The following is a 14,153-nucleotide window of genomic DNA, read 5'->3' on the forward strand; positions in this document are numbered from 1 at the left end:
ATCAGGGTTCAAGGAGATGAGCGTAAACTGACTATTTTCACAGACTATATATTACTGATGCTCCACAATCCAAGCTAAGCCCCTTTTCCTTTGCAGAGGGTACTAAATAATTTCATGGCAGTATCTGCATTCTCAATGACTTCTGGACCCAAGTGTTCAATCTAATTCCTATTATTGTGGGTCAACCCTTGGGAATGGATCCAGATTTGGCATTACTTTCTCTAGAAAGCAATACAACCCAACCATTGACCACTATCCTCTTGTATTTATGTTCTAAGCAGCAGCTAAAATCTCCATTGCTGGTCACTGGAAATCCAGATCCCCATCCTGTGATCATTGGTTAAGGAAGGTTATGGGACATTGTGCTTTCTGAACATCTAACATGTCAGAGAGGGCTTAGCGGCAGGGAGACGAAAACAGGCTGTTTCTATTCCATTTGGTAGCTTTTTCTATCCTTTGGCAATGCTGAGCCTAACAAGCATCAACTGTCCCATAGCCCAAATAAACATATGGATAGGTTTTGTCACTCACAGTTGATGATATATGGTAAACACCTGTCTTGGGAATCTACATTTTGAGCTGCATTGCATGAATGGTTCTTTTTTCCCATTGTTGTTGTTGGAACCATAGAATCTTAGAGTTGAAAAGGACCCAAGGGTCACCGTCGGCTGTGGTGAGGAGTGCAAGGCCTGCTTCCTTACAAAGCCTTTACCAGCTGGCCTAGGGGGCAAGGCCCATGCCCTCACACTTCCAGCTATAGACTCCCCTGGCAGAAACTGCCTTCTTGGCTATTGAAGCCACTATTGGTCTCATCAGCTCAATCCACCAGAGCCTGTCTTCGCATACAGGGGAAGTCCTCCTTGACACACAAAGACACAAACACACACACCAATTAATCCAGCAACTTCTTTCAATACTGCCTGTCATTCCCATTCTCCCCAGATAACAACTTGCTTGCTCTGCTCAGACTGAAGTGAGGAAAAGTTGCTGAAAAATGGACACCATTCAGACCATTGCCTCCCAACCACACCACACAGTAGAGTTGCAGCCAACCCTCTTCCACACTACTGAATCAGGTTGGACCTTTCTTCAGATATTTCATATTTTTGAGAGATGGAAAATCAGCCTGGCAGCTACATTGTTCTGGAATACTAAGTGAAGGACAAAGCCACTTCCGACCTCAGGAGGAGGTGGTGGTATTGATGTTGTTGTTGTGGTGGTGGTGGTGGTGGTGGTGCGTTTCACGCCCCCAAACATGCGTGGAGGCTGGCCTCCAGCCCCACGCAATCAGGGGAATCCTCGGGCCGCATCATCCCCTGGCCAGCCAATCGGCTGGCTCAGGGTGTGTGGCTTGCCTCATTGAAGGCAAGCACAGCCCGGGATCTCCCTCTCGTCACAACTTCTTTGGTTTTGGTGGTTAGGCATTGGTAGGGGTACTGTTATGTAGATGTGTTGGGGGGGGGAGCGCCATCACCTCCCCCAAATTTTGAAGGGTAGTCCGGTAAAGTCTTCCGGGGAGCGTGGCCTCGTCTGAAGCCTATGGAGGTCAGGGCCTAAAGCATCCCCCCGAGCGGTGATCCCGGGGGAGTCCCTAGTTGATGTGCATCAGCAGGGCTCCCCCACTGGTGTTAACCCTTCCCGGTCTTCAAGCAAACAGGCTGAAGCCGGATAGTCGGATAGGACCAATGCCTAAGCCAATACCGCTCTTTACCTGTAACCAATAAAGTTGTGCCCTATTTTAGCCCATTAACCTAAATATTTGTGTCACGTGTCATTATTCCTACTGGTGGGAGGCAGGAAATCGCCACGCAACAACCTCATATGGTCCACTGCAAGAAAATCAGGGGGTGAGGGGACTACTCAGACATGATAGCACTGCAAATTACACACACACACACACACACACACACACATATATATATATATATATATATATATGAATGCTAAAATAAATGCATATTGAAAAAGAGCAATGCTCCATTTTGTGTACAATATATTATTGCATTCTTGCCAACACTGTACAGAAAGCAAATGTCAGAACAAATCACATGAAAGCAAAAGAGCAGAAATTAAGTGTGTTTGGTTACAAGAATTCCAACATTGAAAAAGCAGACTCCAAATGTTTTGTGTCACTGGGATGGCGGGAATTCTGTATTGATTAGCTATGAATGTGATGCCAGTAAAAGATTTGATGATGATGAAAAAGCAGATTCCCTCCTTAAAAAATACCATCACAGGGGACAAGGAAGGGCAGAAAAAGCCACATCCACAAAGATAAACAGATACGTACCCCAAACTGACCCCAAAAGAAATATACAGGTACCAGCCAGGGACCTGGGCAGGGGGAGAATTCATGCCGCTGTGCGCTGCTATCCCATAAGCCAGGACAGCAAGCTGTGATCCCACTAGCTGTCCTGGCTTCTGGGATTCAGAATATTTTTTTTTCTTGTTTTCCTCCTCCAAAAACTAGGTGCGTCTTATGGTCTGGTGTGTCTTATAGAGCGAAAAATACAGTACTTAATTCGTTCCGGAGGTAGGTTCTTAACCTGAAACTGTTCTTATCCTGAAGCACCACTTTAGCAAATGGGGCTGCCGCGCCGCTGCCACGCGATTCAGTTCTCATCCTGAAGCAAAGTTCTTAACCCGGGGTACTATTTCTGGATCAGCGGAGTCTGTAACCTGAAGCGTATGTAACCTGAAGCGTATGTAAGCCGAGGTACCACTGTATATGGGTACCAGCCATTCAACAAGAACAATTTTGACACTTCAGTCTCAGCACTATATGAGCTTGAAATAGTTCTGCGTGAATGATTGGTAGAGAAAATGTGGGCTAGGATTTGGGAAAAAACAACAATAATCTTTAGAAAAGTTTCTTTTGTTGCAGGGCTGAATGATTACAGGTTCATTTATGAGAAAATTCCCACAACCCAATTTATTTTCCAGTGATTTACTAAAGAGAAAATCAAAGTTGTTTGTAAATGCTAAAGCAAGGCCACATTTTTCCAAGTGAATATTCCACATACAAATGAATTTTTAAAAAGATGAGAAAAAGCTACAATACTATTTGAGGCGTTCTTTGTCCATTAAACAACAGATACAGTATTTGTTGGGTTTCATAATTCCTCTTCAAAGTGGATAACGCTTAATTTTCACATTCTTTGGGTGCAGGAGCTTTTGCCAAGTGATTTCTTGAGCGCTGTTTGGACATCTTTGTTTCTCAGGCTGTACACTAAAGGGTTCAACAAGGGAGTCACCATTGTGTAAGAGACAGAAATAAATGTCGTCTCATCTGGTGTGTAACTGGATTTGGGCCCTAAGTAGATAATGCCAGCACACCCAAAGTGCACCACGACCACGATAAGATGGGAGGCACAAGTGGAAAAGGCTTTTCGTTTCCCAGCCATTGTGGGGATTTTCAAGACAGTGTTTGCAATTAAAATGTACGAGAGAAGGATGAACAAGAATGAAGAAATCACAACCAAAACACAAATAATGAAAATGACAATTTCACCTATGTAGTTTCGGCCGCAGGCTAATTCAAGCAAAGGTGCCATATCGCAAAAGAAGTGCTTGACTTTATTTGGTCCACAGAAAGGCAAGGTAAATATGATAATGGTCTCTGATATAGAAAAAATAAATGCAAGTGATATTGAACAAGCCACCAGCTTGGTACAGAGTCTTTGATTCATCAAAATCTGATAACGTAAAGGTTTGCATATGGAGACATATCGGTCATACCCCATCACTGCTAGAAGCATACAATTTGTGCCTGCCAAGCCCAGGAAAAGGAACATCTGAGTAGCACAGCCAATGAAGGAAATGGTCTTCTTTTCTCTTAGAAGATTTGCAAGCATATTGGGGATAATGACCAGTGAGTAGCAGATTTCTGAAAAGGAGAGGACGGAGAGGAAGAAGTACATGGGGATGTGGAGGCTGCGGTTAAGCCGTATCGTAGTGATGATGATTATATTTGCTATCAAAGTAACCAGGTAGATTAGAGAGAACACCAGAAACAAGGGAATCTTCAGGTCTGGGAAATTAGAAAATCCAGCAAGGATAAATTCTGTCACCACTGTTTGATTTTCTCTTCCCATTGATGCTGCATCTGAAAATAAACTTTAAAGGTATTACAGATTTCAACAGTGCTCATCAGCTGATGTTTTATACAAAAATACTTGGGGAGAGGCTTGTTCATAAAATAATTATTTATTTTTTGTTCTTTATTAAATTTATGTACCGCCCTTCAGCTGACTATCACAGGCCACTTTACAACATAAAAACACAAAATGCATAATGTGACCGTAAAAATGCAATAGCAATAAAAACCATTTGATGTGCCTTAAACATGACTTAAACAGGTTTAAGGATTTAGATTTGGTGGGCAGAGTGCCTGAAGAACTATGGACGGAGGCTCGTAACATTATACAGGAGGCAGCAGCTAAAACCATCCCAATGAAAAGGAAATGCAAAAAAGCAAAGTGGCTGTCTAACGAGCCCTTACAAATAGCGGGGGAGAGAAGGCAAGCAAAATGCGAGGGAGACAGTGAAAGATACAGGAAATTGAATGCAGATTTCCAAAAAATAGCAAGGAGAGACATGAAGGCCTTCTAAAACGAGCAATGCAAAGAAATAGAGGAAAACAACAGAATGGGAAGAACCAGAGATCTGTTCAAGAGAATTGGAGATATGAAAGGAACATTTTATACAAAGATTACCATAATGAAGGACAAAAGTGGTAACAGAAGCAGAAGACATCAAGAAGAGGTGGCAAGAATACACGGAGGAATTATGCCAGAAAGGTATGGATGGCTCGTACACCCCAGGTAGTGTGGTTGTTGACCTTGAGCCAGACATCCTGGAGAGTGAAGTCAAATGGGCTTTAGAAAGCACTGCTAATAACAAGGCCAGTGGAAGTGATGATATTCCAGCTGAACTATTTAAAATTTTAAAAGATGATGCTGTTAAGGTGCTACACCCAATATGCCAGCAAATTTGGAAAACTCAGCAGTGGCCAGAAGATTGGAGAAGATCAGTCTACATCCCAATCCCAAAGAAGGGCAGTGCCAAAGAATGCTCCAACTACCGCACAATTGCACTCATTTCACACGCTAGCAAGGTTATGCTTAAAATTCTACAAGGGAGGCTCAAGCAGTATGTGGACCGAGAACTTCCAGAAGTGCAAGCTGGATTTAGAAGAGGCAGAGGAACCAGAGACCAAATTGCAAACATGCACTGGATTATGGAGAAAGCTAGAGAGTTCCAGAAAGACATCTACTTCTTCTTCATTGACTATGCAAAAGCCTTTGACTGTGTCGACCACAGCAAACTATGGCAAGTTCTTTAAGAAATGGGAGTGGCTGATCACCTCATCTGTCTCCTGAGAAATCTCTGTGTGGGACAAGAAGCTGCAGTTAGAACTGGATATGGAACAACTGGATGGTTCAAAATTGGGAAAGGAGTACGACAAGGCTGCATATTGTCTCCCTGCTTATTTAACTTATATGCAGAATTCATCATGCGAAAGGATATGCAGATGACACAACCTTGGTGGCAGAAAGTGAGGAGAAATTAAAGAACCTTTTAATGAAGGTGAAAGAGGAGAGCGCAAAATATGGTCTTGAAGCTCAACATCAAAAAAACGAAGATCATGGCCACTGGTTCCATCACCTCCTGGCAAATAGAAGGGGAAGAAATGGAGGCAGTGAGAGATTTTACTTTCTTGGGCTCCATGATCACTGCAGATGGTGACAGTGGTGACAGCAGCCACGAAATTAAAAGACGCCTGCTTCTTGGGAGAAAAACAGTGACAAACCTAGACAGCATCTTAAAAAGCAGAGACATCACCTTGCCAACAAAGGTCCGTATAGTAAAAGCTATGGTTTTCCCAGTAGTGATGTATGGAAGTGAGAGCTGGACCATAAAGAAGGCTGATCGCCGAAGAATTGATGCTTTTGAATTCTGGTGCTGGAGGAGACTCTTGAGAGTCCCATGGACTGCAAGAAGATCAAACCTATCCATTCTGAAGGAAATCAGCCCTGAGTGCTCACTGGAAGGACAGATCGTGAAGCTGAGGCTCCAGTACTTTGGCAACCTCATGAGAAGAGAAGACTCCCTGGAAAAGACCCTGATGTTGGGGAAGATTGAGGGCACAAGGAGAAGGGGATGACAGAGGACAAGATGGTTGGATAGTGTTCTCGAAGCTATCAGCATGGGTGTGACCAAACTGCGGGAGGCAGTGGAAGACAGGAGTGCCTGGCGTGCTCTGGTCCATGGGGTCACGAAGAGTCGGACACGACTAAACGACTAAACAACAACAACAACAAACATCACTCCATACAGCTACCTGAGCAAAGGCCGCCTCCATTTGCCCAATGGTAGAACCAGCCTCAGTAGACATAACCTAGCACAACAGTTGTGCAACCAAGAACATAATTGTGCCACACTATAGACATATTATTACATTCACTTGACCAATAAATCTACAATGCAGAGTTGAATGTCTGATATCTCCCTTTCGACGAATCCTGGGAATGTCTGCTCCCAAGTTAGTGAGGCATTAGAGCCTGTTTACAAAACTGCATTTTCCATCGAACTAAAATTTTTGCAATCAAACAACATCTTGGCATAGTTCATCACCATAGATTAAAATTCTGTATTCTTTTAATTGATGGAATTCCGCTGTGAATGAATGTCTGGCTAAAGACCACAAACTGATGAAGGAGCACAGAGGCAAGTGAGCTGAAGAGTTTGAGGCTTCACAATATTCCTGTCAATTGAAAAATTAACAGCATCACAAGGCATAACTCTGAACACCACTAGAATATTTTATTGAGGAGAATGCCTATCTTAAGCTGCCATTTAAAGAGTCATACATTTGGTGTCTATTCCAAATTGTAGCACCTCTCCAGGGTCTCAGGTTGATGTCTTCACCAGTCCTGCTAAGCTACCTCATACCCTTTTGGAAAAATATTGGATCTGGGGCCTTCTGCATGAAAAGTAGTAAATCTGCCATTGAGTATGAATCTTGTTCCCAAGATAAAAAAGATTCAGGGGCTTTGAAATTGCTCTTATTTCCCCTAAAGTGGCAAAAACAAGAGCATCAGAAGGACTGAATGAATGAATTCAAACCAAAGCTGCAGAACCTCAAACCACAATAGACTTACAAGGAAGCACGATGGATGTTGAGTTCTTCCAAATGACACCAATTTGCCACAATATCCTTTTTATGATGTTTCTACTGAGCATGGAACAATGTAAACATGATTATAAATCCCACCAGATATTATCTCCACGGTATTTCAAAACATAAAATAAACCAACCATTTTATTATCAATGGGAGTTGTTAAAATCTACAAGAAATACTTAACAATACATGTAATTTTATTGGGTGCATTTTTTCCTAAAACTGTTGACTTCATCTCTATATTGATACATTTTATTATGTCTACTTGTTTTCCATTTTTTTCCTTTATCATGATGCATATTACAGATTGTTTTGGTCTTTATGATTAAGTGGTTTGTGAATATTGTTTAATAAATAAAAATAGCATACAGGACAAGTGGCTCTGGGGTAAGCCACTCAATTGTCAAAAGGCAAGGCAAGTTCCGTCTCACAAAACCTAACATCTCACAAGGGTACTGAAGACATCAGGGTTCAAGGAGATGAGCATAAACTGAATATTTTCACAGATTATATATTACTGATGCTCCACAATCCAAGCTAAGCCCCTTTTCCTTTGCAGAGGGTACTAAATAATTTCATGGCAGTATCTGCATTCTCAATGACTTTTGGACGCAAGTGTTCAATCTAATTCCTATTATTGTGGGTCAACCCTTGGCAATGGATCCAGATTTGGCATTACTTTCTCTAGAAAGCAATACAACCCAACCATTGACCGCTATCCTCTTGTATTTATGTTCTAAGCAGCAGCTAAAATCTCCATTGCTAGTCACTGGAAATCCAGATCCCCATCCCGGTATTGTTGGTTTGGAAGGTTATGGGACATTGCTCTCTCTAAACATCTAACATACCAGAGAGGGCATTAAAAAACTTTGATGAAATAAGAGAACACATCTCAGACTGGTTCCAATACCCTCAGTTATTTGAAAAATTTAAATCTGACAAACAAAAGGGGTTCTCAACAGAAATTTCCCAATTCGAATCTGATCTTGTAAATTCTAAAAGAAAAACTCTTTCCAAAACTTATTGACTCCTTCTTGACCGGACAGTCAAGGAGGAGGAGGCAACAGTGGCAATGGTGAGGTGGTCCCAGGATTTTGGCCATTCAATAACCATGGCCCAATGGGGAAATTTATGGAAGATCAATTGGAAATTCACAAATTGTTACCCGATTAGAGAGAACTTTCAAAAAATGCAACATTGATGGTATCTAACACCATGGAAACTTTCAAAAAGGTATAAAAATGTGTCAAGTAATTGTTGGAGATGTGGTGAATCAGGAACATTCTACCATATGTGGTGGATATGTAGGAAAATACAGGTATTCTGGGAGAGTATCCATGTAGAACTGCAAAAAATGCTAAAGATCTCTTACAATAAAAAAACAGAGGCCTACCTCATGGGAATAACAGATTTGGATATTCCACAAAAGAGGAAGGGTATCTTTTTATATGCGACGGCGGCAGCAAGAGTTTTGATCGCAGCAAAATGGAAAAGTAATAAAATTCCCTCTGTTCAAGTTTGGATCCAAAAGCTGACAGAATATGCCGAATTAGATGGCTTATCAGAAAAAATAAAGAATAAATCAAAACAGGAATTTGTTTCAAAATGGGAGGTTTTCAAAGATTATCTGAAAAATAAATATAGTAGTTTAAATTCTGTTGCAGCATTCGAGGAACTTCAGTAATACTTGCAAGGTAGATATAAGAAATTAGATTTATTGAGAATAAGTTTAATTATGATAAAAGCTTGTACTGGCAAAAAGTAATATTAATTTGAAATATGGAATAGACAGGAGGTTGGGTCTTTAATGTTAAGACCAATAGATGTTTTATTGTATGCTAAGAAAATTATGTGTCTATGGTTATTTTTGTAATTTGTGTGTAGTTTGGTATTTGTGTGTGTGTGTTTTTCTTGTTGTATAAATAAAAAACTTTAAAAAAAACATGCCAGAGAGGGCTTAGCGGCAGGGAGACGAAAACAGGCTATTTCTATTCCACTTGGTAGCTCTTTCTATCCTTTGGCAATGCTGAGCCAAACAAACACCAACTGTCCCATAGCCCAAATAAACCTATGGAGAAGTTCTCCGTATGTTTAGTTGATATTATATGGTATTATATAGTTGATATTATATAGTAAACACCTGGCTTGGGCATCTACGTTTTTAGCAGCATTGCATGAATGGTTCTTTTTTTCATTGTTGTTGTTGGAATAATAGAATCTTAGAGTTGGAAGGGACGTGTCATGAATGAGCCAGCTCCCAGTGAAGGAAGCAGTTACAAAGAGAAAGGGTTAAATGGCAGACAAGAGGAGCCTTGGCCAGGGTCAACTCCTCCGCCCGTTGGAATGACAACTGATAATGTTGCACGCGAGCAGGAACCTAGCCAAAGCTGTCCGGAGTTTCAAACAGGAGCAAACAGAAACATGGGTAGTTCATCAGAAAAGGAAGAGACTGAGCTAAGCCAATAAGTGTGGAGAATAGGTGAAGGGGCGGTTGTTAGGAAGAAAAACAAGAGAATTAGGGTTAGTAAGTTCAATATCTTCCGTCATCACAGCAAGGAGTCAGAAGGGTCATCATGATTAGTGGAGAATGGCGGCACTGTAGAGTCATCTGGAGAACACTGTTATTGCAATAAATCTTCCTTTTTAATTAACCACGCTGGCTGTGTTATCAAGTCAGAAACTGGGACTCCTGACAGGTCCCAAGGGCCACCATCGGCTGCGGTGAGGACTGCAGGGCCTGCTCCCTTAAAGGCCTTTCCAGCTGACCTAGGGAGCAAGGACCAGGCCCTCACACTTCCAGCTATAAAGGGACTCCTGTGGCAGAAACTGCCTTCTTGGCTGCTGAACCCACTATTGGTCTCATCAGCTCAATCCACCAGAGCCTGTCTTCGCATACGGGAGAATTCCTCCTTGACACACAGACACACACAGACACTAGAGCTAATCCAGTAACTTCTTTCAATACTGCCTGCCATTCCCATTCTCCCCAGGTAACAGCTTGCTTGCTCTGCTGAGACTCTGTGCGGAAAAGGTGCTGAAGAATGGACTGTTGGGATTCACAGGATAATGAGTAAGTCTGCAGGCTTCAACAGGTTGATGCAATACTCTGTAAAGTGCTGAGTCAGAGTGACTCAGCAGGAATGTGGTTAATGTGATTGGCTATCACCTGTTTTAAAAGGAAAGCCTGTTTAACAGTAACTGTGGTGGTTGTGCTGTGGTATGGTGGTGCTGCTGTGGTGGAGAGTATTTGTTTGCCTTAAGGAGCAGGTACTCTGTATGGACTGTTTTTGTAAATACCTGTATATAGCTCCCATTAAAAAGACTGCACTGGAAAAACCTGGGACTCAGAGCGTTTCTGCTAAAAGCGCCGCGAGGAATTCGCGACAGGGTTATGGCCCAGCACGCTTCCGCTGCGCAAGAGTACAGGTGGCAGTTATCTAGCCGTGGGTGCTGGAGGTGAGCTGCAGGGATGGAGCAGTCCAGAACTGGCGTGTTGCTGGAGAAGCTGACGGCCACAAACTACAGCATCTGGTCAGTCCGCATGCAACACTTCCTCAAGCGTGAGGGTCTGTGGAAGGTGGTGGAAACTCCACCGCAGCCCCCTGAGGAGGATGAGGACGACGATGAAAATCTGGCACTAGCAGAGGCCCAGCTAGAAAAGGATGAGAAAGCTTTGGCTATGATCATTCTTGGAGTGGACGACAGCCAGCTAGTCTACGTAGCTGATAAGGTGACGGCAGGTGAGGCGTGGAATGCGCTCAAGGCTGTCCATGTACAAGAGACAGCTGGCTCACTGATAACACTGACTAGGAGACTGTACCAGTGTCGGAAGAAACCGGGGGACTCCCTGGTAAACCACCTAAAATTCCTAACAGGCTGTTTCCAGGAGCTAGCCTTAAGAGGGAGGCTTGTGAGGGAAGAGGACAGTCTTTATAGTCCTGAGTTCCCTTGATGACAGCTATGATATGCTGGTCAATTCCCTCGAGTCGGTAGAGACTGATAAGCTGACTTTGGAATAAGTTACTGGACGGTTGTATGCAGAGGAGGACAGGCGTGCAGAGCGAAAGATGACCTCAGCCCAGCTGTTGGAGCATCCCAGAGGGAACAACAGCCGGGAAGAGCAGAGGTGTCGAGAGCCGGAGAAACAGCCAGGAGGAGCTGCTGCAGACCAGCCGGTGGTCAACAAAGTAAAAAGGTGTTTTTGCTGCAAGTCCAGTGGACATCTGCTGCGAGACTTCCCGAGAAAACAACAAAAACAGCAGAAGCACAGGAGGCAGCAGAGAGAGTCTACCACTTGGGTGTCTGCAGATGGTCAAGAAAATGAAGAGCTGTGGGTTCTGGACAGTGGAGCTTCTCAAACCTTTTGTAAAAGAAAAGGACTGCTAACTGATGCTAGGGCTTCAAACAAAAAACATGTAAGTCTTGCTACGGGCCAGAAAGCTAATGTGGTTTGTGAGGGGGAGGTGTTCCCACAGCTGGGACACATATTCAGGAATGTGTTGTGTGCGCCTAGTTTGCAAAACAATCTCCTGAGTATTCCAGACTTGGCAAAAGCAGGCTTTGAAGTTAACTTTGTGGGAGATCAGTGCCAGATAAAGCAAAATGGGGCAGTGTTGGCAAATGCTAACCTTAGAACTAATATGTATGTACTGCAGTGTGAATCTAAGGTTGCGAATGTGCAAAATGTCCCAACCCATGATATGTGTATTCATCTCCTGCACAGGCATCTGGCTCATGCTAGCTATAAGGTGCTAAACAAAACATTGGAGTTGTGGGGGGGGGGGGATGAAAAACATTAAAAGTTGTGATAATTACTTAGACTGTAATATCTGCAAGGTGGTTAAAAGCAGGGCTTGCCCAGTAGCAAGAGCAAGCCAGAGAAAAACCAAAAAACCACTGGAGTTGATTCATGCTGATGTAACTGGTCCTTTTCCACCAAGTGTCTCCCATAACAAGTACTGTTTGATCCTAGTGGATGACTATTCTAGATTTGGCTGGGTCTATCCATTAAAGCAAAAGTCTGACGTTGCCCAAACTTTGAAGTTCTGGGTAAGAAGGGTAGAAAGGCAGCTTGGCGAAAAGGTGTGCTCTATTCAGACTGACAGGGGAGGAGAGTTTATGACAAGCTCCCTAAGAAACTGGTTGCGTTCCCAAGGGATTAAACATAGGCTTACCAATGTGGCAACGCCTCAGGAGAACGGAGTAGCAGAGCGCAGTGGAGGCGTCTTGCAGACACAAATGAAAGCATTGTTAGCAGATGCAAATCTTCCAATTAAATACTGGGCTGAGAGTATTAAGACCGCGAATTATATTGGGAATCGCTTGTGGTCAAGGGTACTAGATGACATACCCTATAAAATTCTCTATAACAAAAGTCCCAGTTTGCAACATTTGAGAATCTTTGGGACAAAGGCATGGGTTGACATACCTGTAAAGAACCGAAGAAAAGGTGGGAAAAGGGCACAGCAGTTGCTATTTCTTGGGTATGAAAGTGGTACGAAAGCCTACAGGTTTGAAGATGATAAAAATCTTTTGAGTTATAGTCGATCAGCCAGCTTTAATGAGCAAAGAAATTGGCCCAAGATACATGCAAACCTCCTGCCAGAAAAAGTTTTACTGCCGAGTGTACCTGATAAGGCAGTTGAAACAAAGCTAAGAATTGGCAGCTCTCCCAGAGAAACTGAAAGGGAGGAGGTAAAGGTTGAGCATTTTTCTCCAGCTGCTAGTATGGAGCAGGGGAGAGAAGAAAGTGCAACAGGGACAGGAGGAGGTAAATCTACAGAGTCAATCCACCCCAAAAGCAGTCCTGAAGGTAGCCCAGGGGGTGAGATTAATGAACCAAGGAGGTCTGCAAGAAGTAATAAAGGTCAACCTCCAGACCGTTATGGGTTCCCAGCCACCATAAACCAGGTTTGTGTAACTGAGCCAGAAAACTTTGAAGAAGTGCAAGAGTTACCTACTCTAGAGAAAGAGGCGTGGTTAAAGGCAATGCAGGCAGAGTATAACTCTCTGCTGAACAACAATGTGTTTGTACCTACAGAATTGCCTGAAGGTAAAAAGCCCATAAGCTGTAAGTGGGTTTTTAAAGTGAAAAAGCTGGCTGATGGTAGTTGTCAGAGGAAAGCCAGGTTGGTGGCAAGAGGCTTTACACAAAGAAAAATGATACATTATGATGAAGTGTTTGCCCCAACAGCAAAGGCTGAAACAGTAAAATCAGTTTTAGCAATGGCAAGTCTGAGAGGGTTAAAAGTTAATCATTTTGATGTTGCCTCAGGATATTTAAATGCTCCTATCGACGCCGAGGTGTATTTACAGCAAATACCAGGTTATGAGCTGGAAAAAGACAGCATGGTGTTAAAGCTGCAAAGGACACTATACGGTTTACACCAAAGTGCACGTCTATGGCATGAATGCATAGACACAACTTTGAAAAAGATGGGATTCAAACAAAGCCTGGCTGATTGCTGTTTATATTCAGCAATGGTGCAAGGAAGTGTTTGTTATTTACTTTTGTATGTTGACGATATCTGTCTAATAACAACTGCACAAAAGCAAGTGTCTTGGTTTATAAACAGCCTAGGTAACAAATACAAACTGAAGTATTTGGGAGAGATTCAGAATTACTTAGGAGTAGAGGTTCAGAGAAATGAAGAGGGCGTCTACTCTCTGAGTCAGAAGGAAAAAATCGAAAAGTTACTGAAGATATATGGAATGGAGAGGGCAAATGAGGTTGACACTCCCATAACTACCCAGTACAAAAATGAACCAGAAGGGCAAAAATGTGAGAATGCAACAGCGTTTCATTCTCTGTTGGGTTCTCTGTTATATTTAAGTTGTTGGACAAGACCCGACATAACATTGGCAGTGCACATGTTAAGCCAAAGAAGTGCAGACCCGGCTCAGAGTGATTGGGTAGCACTTAAAAGAGTCCTAAGGTATCTGAAAGGCACAAAAGATTACAAACTGATG

At 42.8% G+C, this 14,153-nt stretch overlaps 1 protein-coding gene and 1 long non-coding RNA gene across 6 annotated transcripts in view; one reads left to right on the top strand and one right to left on the bottom strand.

The window, feature by feature from the left end:
- Positions 1 to 14,153, top strand: part of LOC310667948 — a 73,487-nt gene that overhangs the window by 14,629 nt on the left and 44,705 nt on the right. For 2 of the 5 annotated variants that reach the window (XR_014506466.1, XR_014506468.1), the window contains exon 3: positions 943 to 1,192. The exons of 2 other annotated variants lie outside the window; for them this stretch is intronic. This is a non-coding gene — a long non-coding RNA (uncharacterized lncRNA). Of the gene's footprint in view, positions 1 to 942; positions 1,193 to 10,174; positions 10,232 to 14,153 lie in introns of those variants that run through there. One more of the 5 variants, XR_014506465.1, reaches the window with a different exon arrangement.
- On the bottom strand, positions 2,417 to 4,678 carry LOC310667703 (olfactory receptor 10T2-like). Its single transcript, XM_083420562.1, has one exon. The coding sequence runs from the start codon at positions 4,092 to 4,094 to the stop codon at positions 3,150 to 3,152; it is 945 nt and encodes a 314-aa protein (XP_083276688.1). The 5' UTR covers positions 4,095 to 4,678; the 3' UTR covers positions 2,417 to 3,149.

Source organism: Podarcis tiliguerta (assembly GCF_965153285.1).
Source record: "Podarcis tiliguerta genome assembly, chromosome: 17".
NCBI classification, from domain to species: domain Eukaryota; kingdom Metazoa; phylum Chordata; class Lepidosauria; order Squamata; family Lacertidae; genus Podarcis; species Podarcis tiliguerta.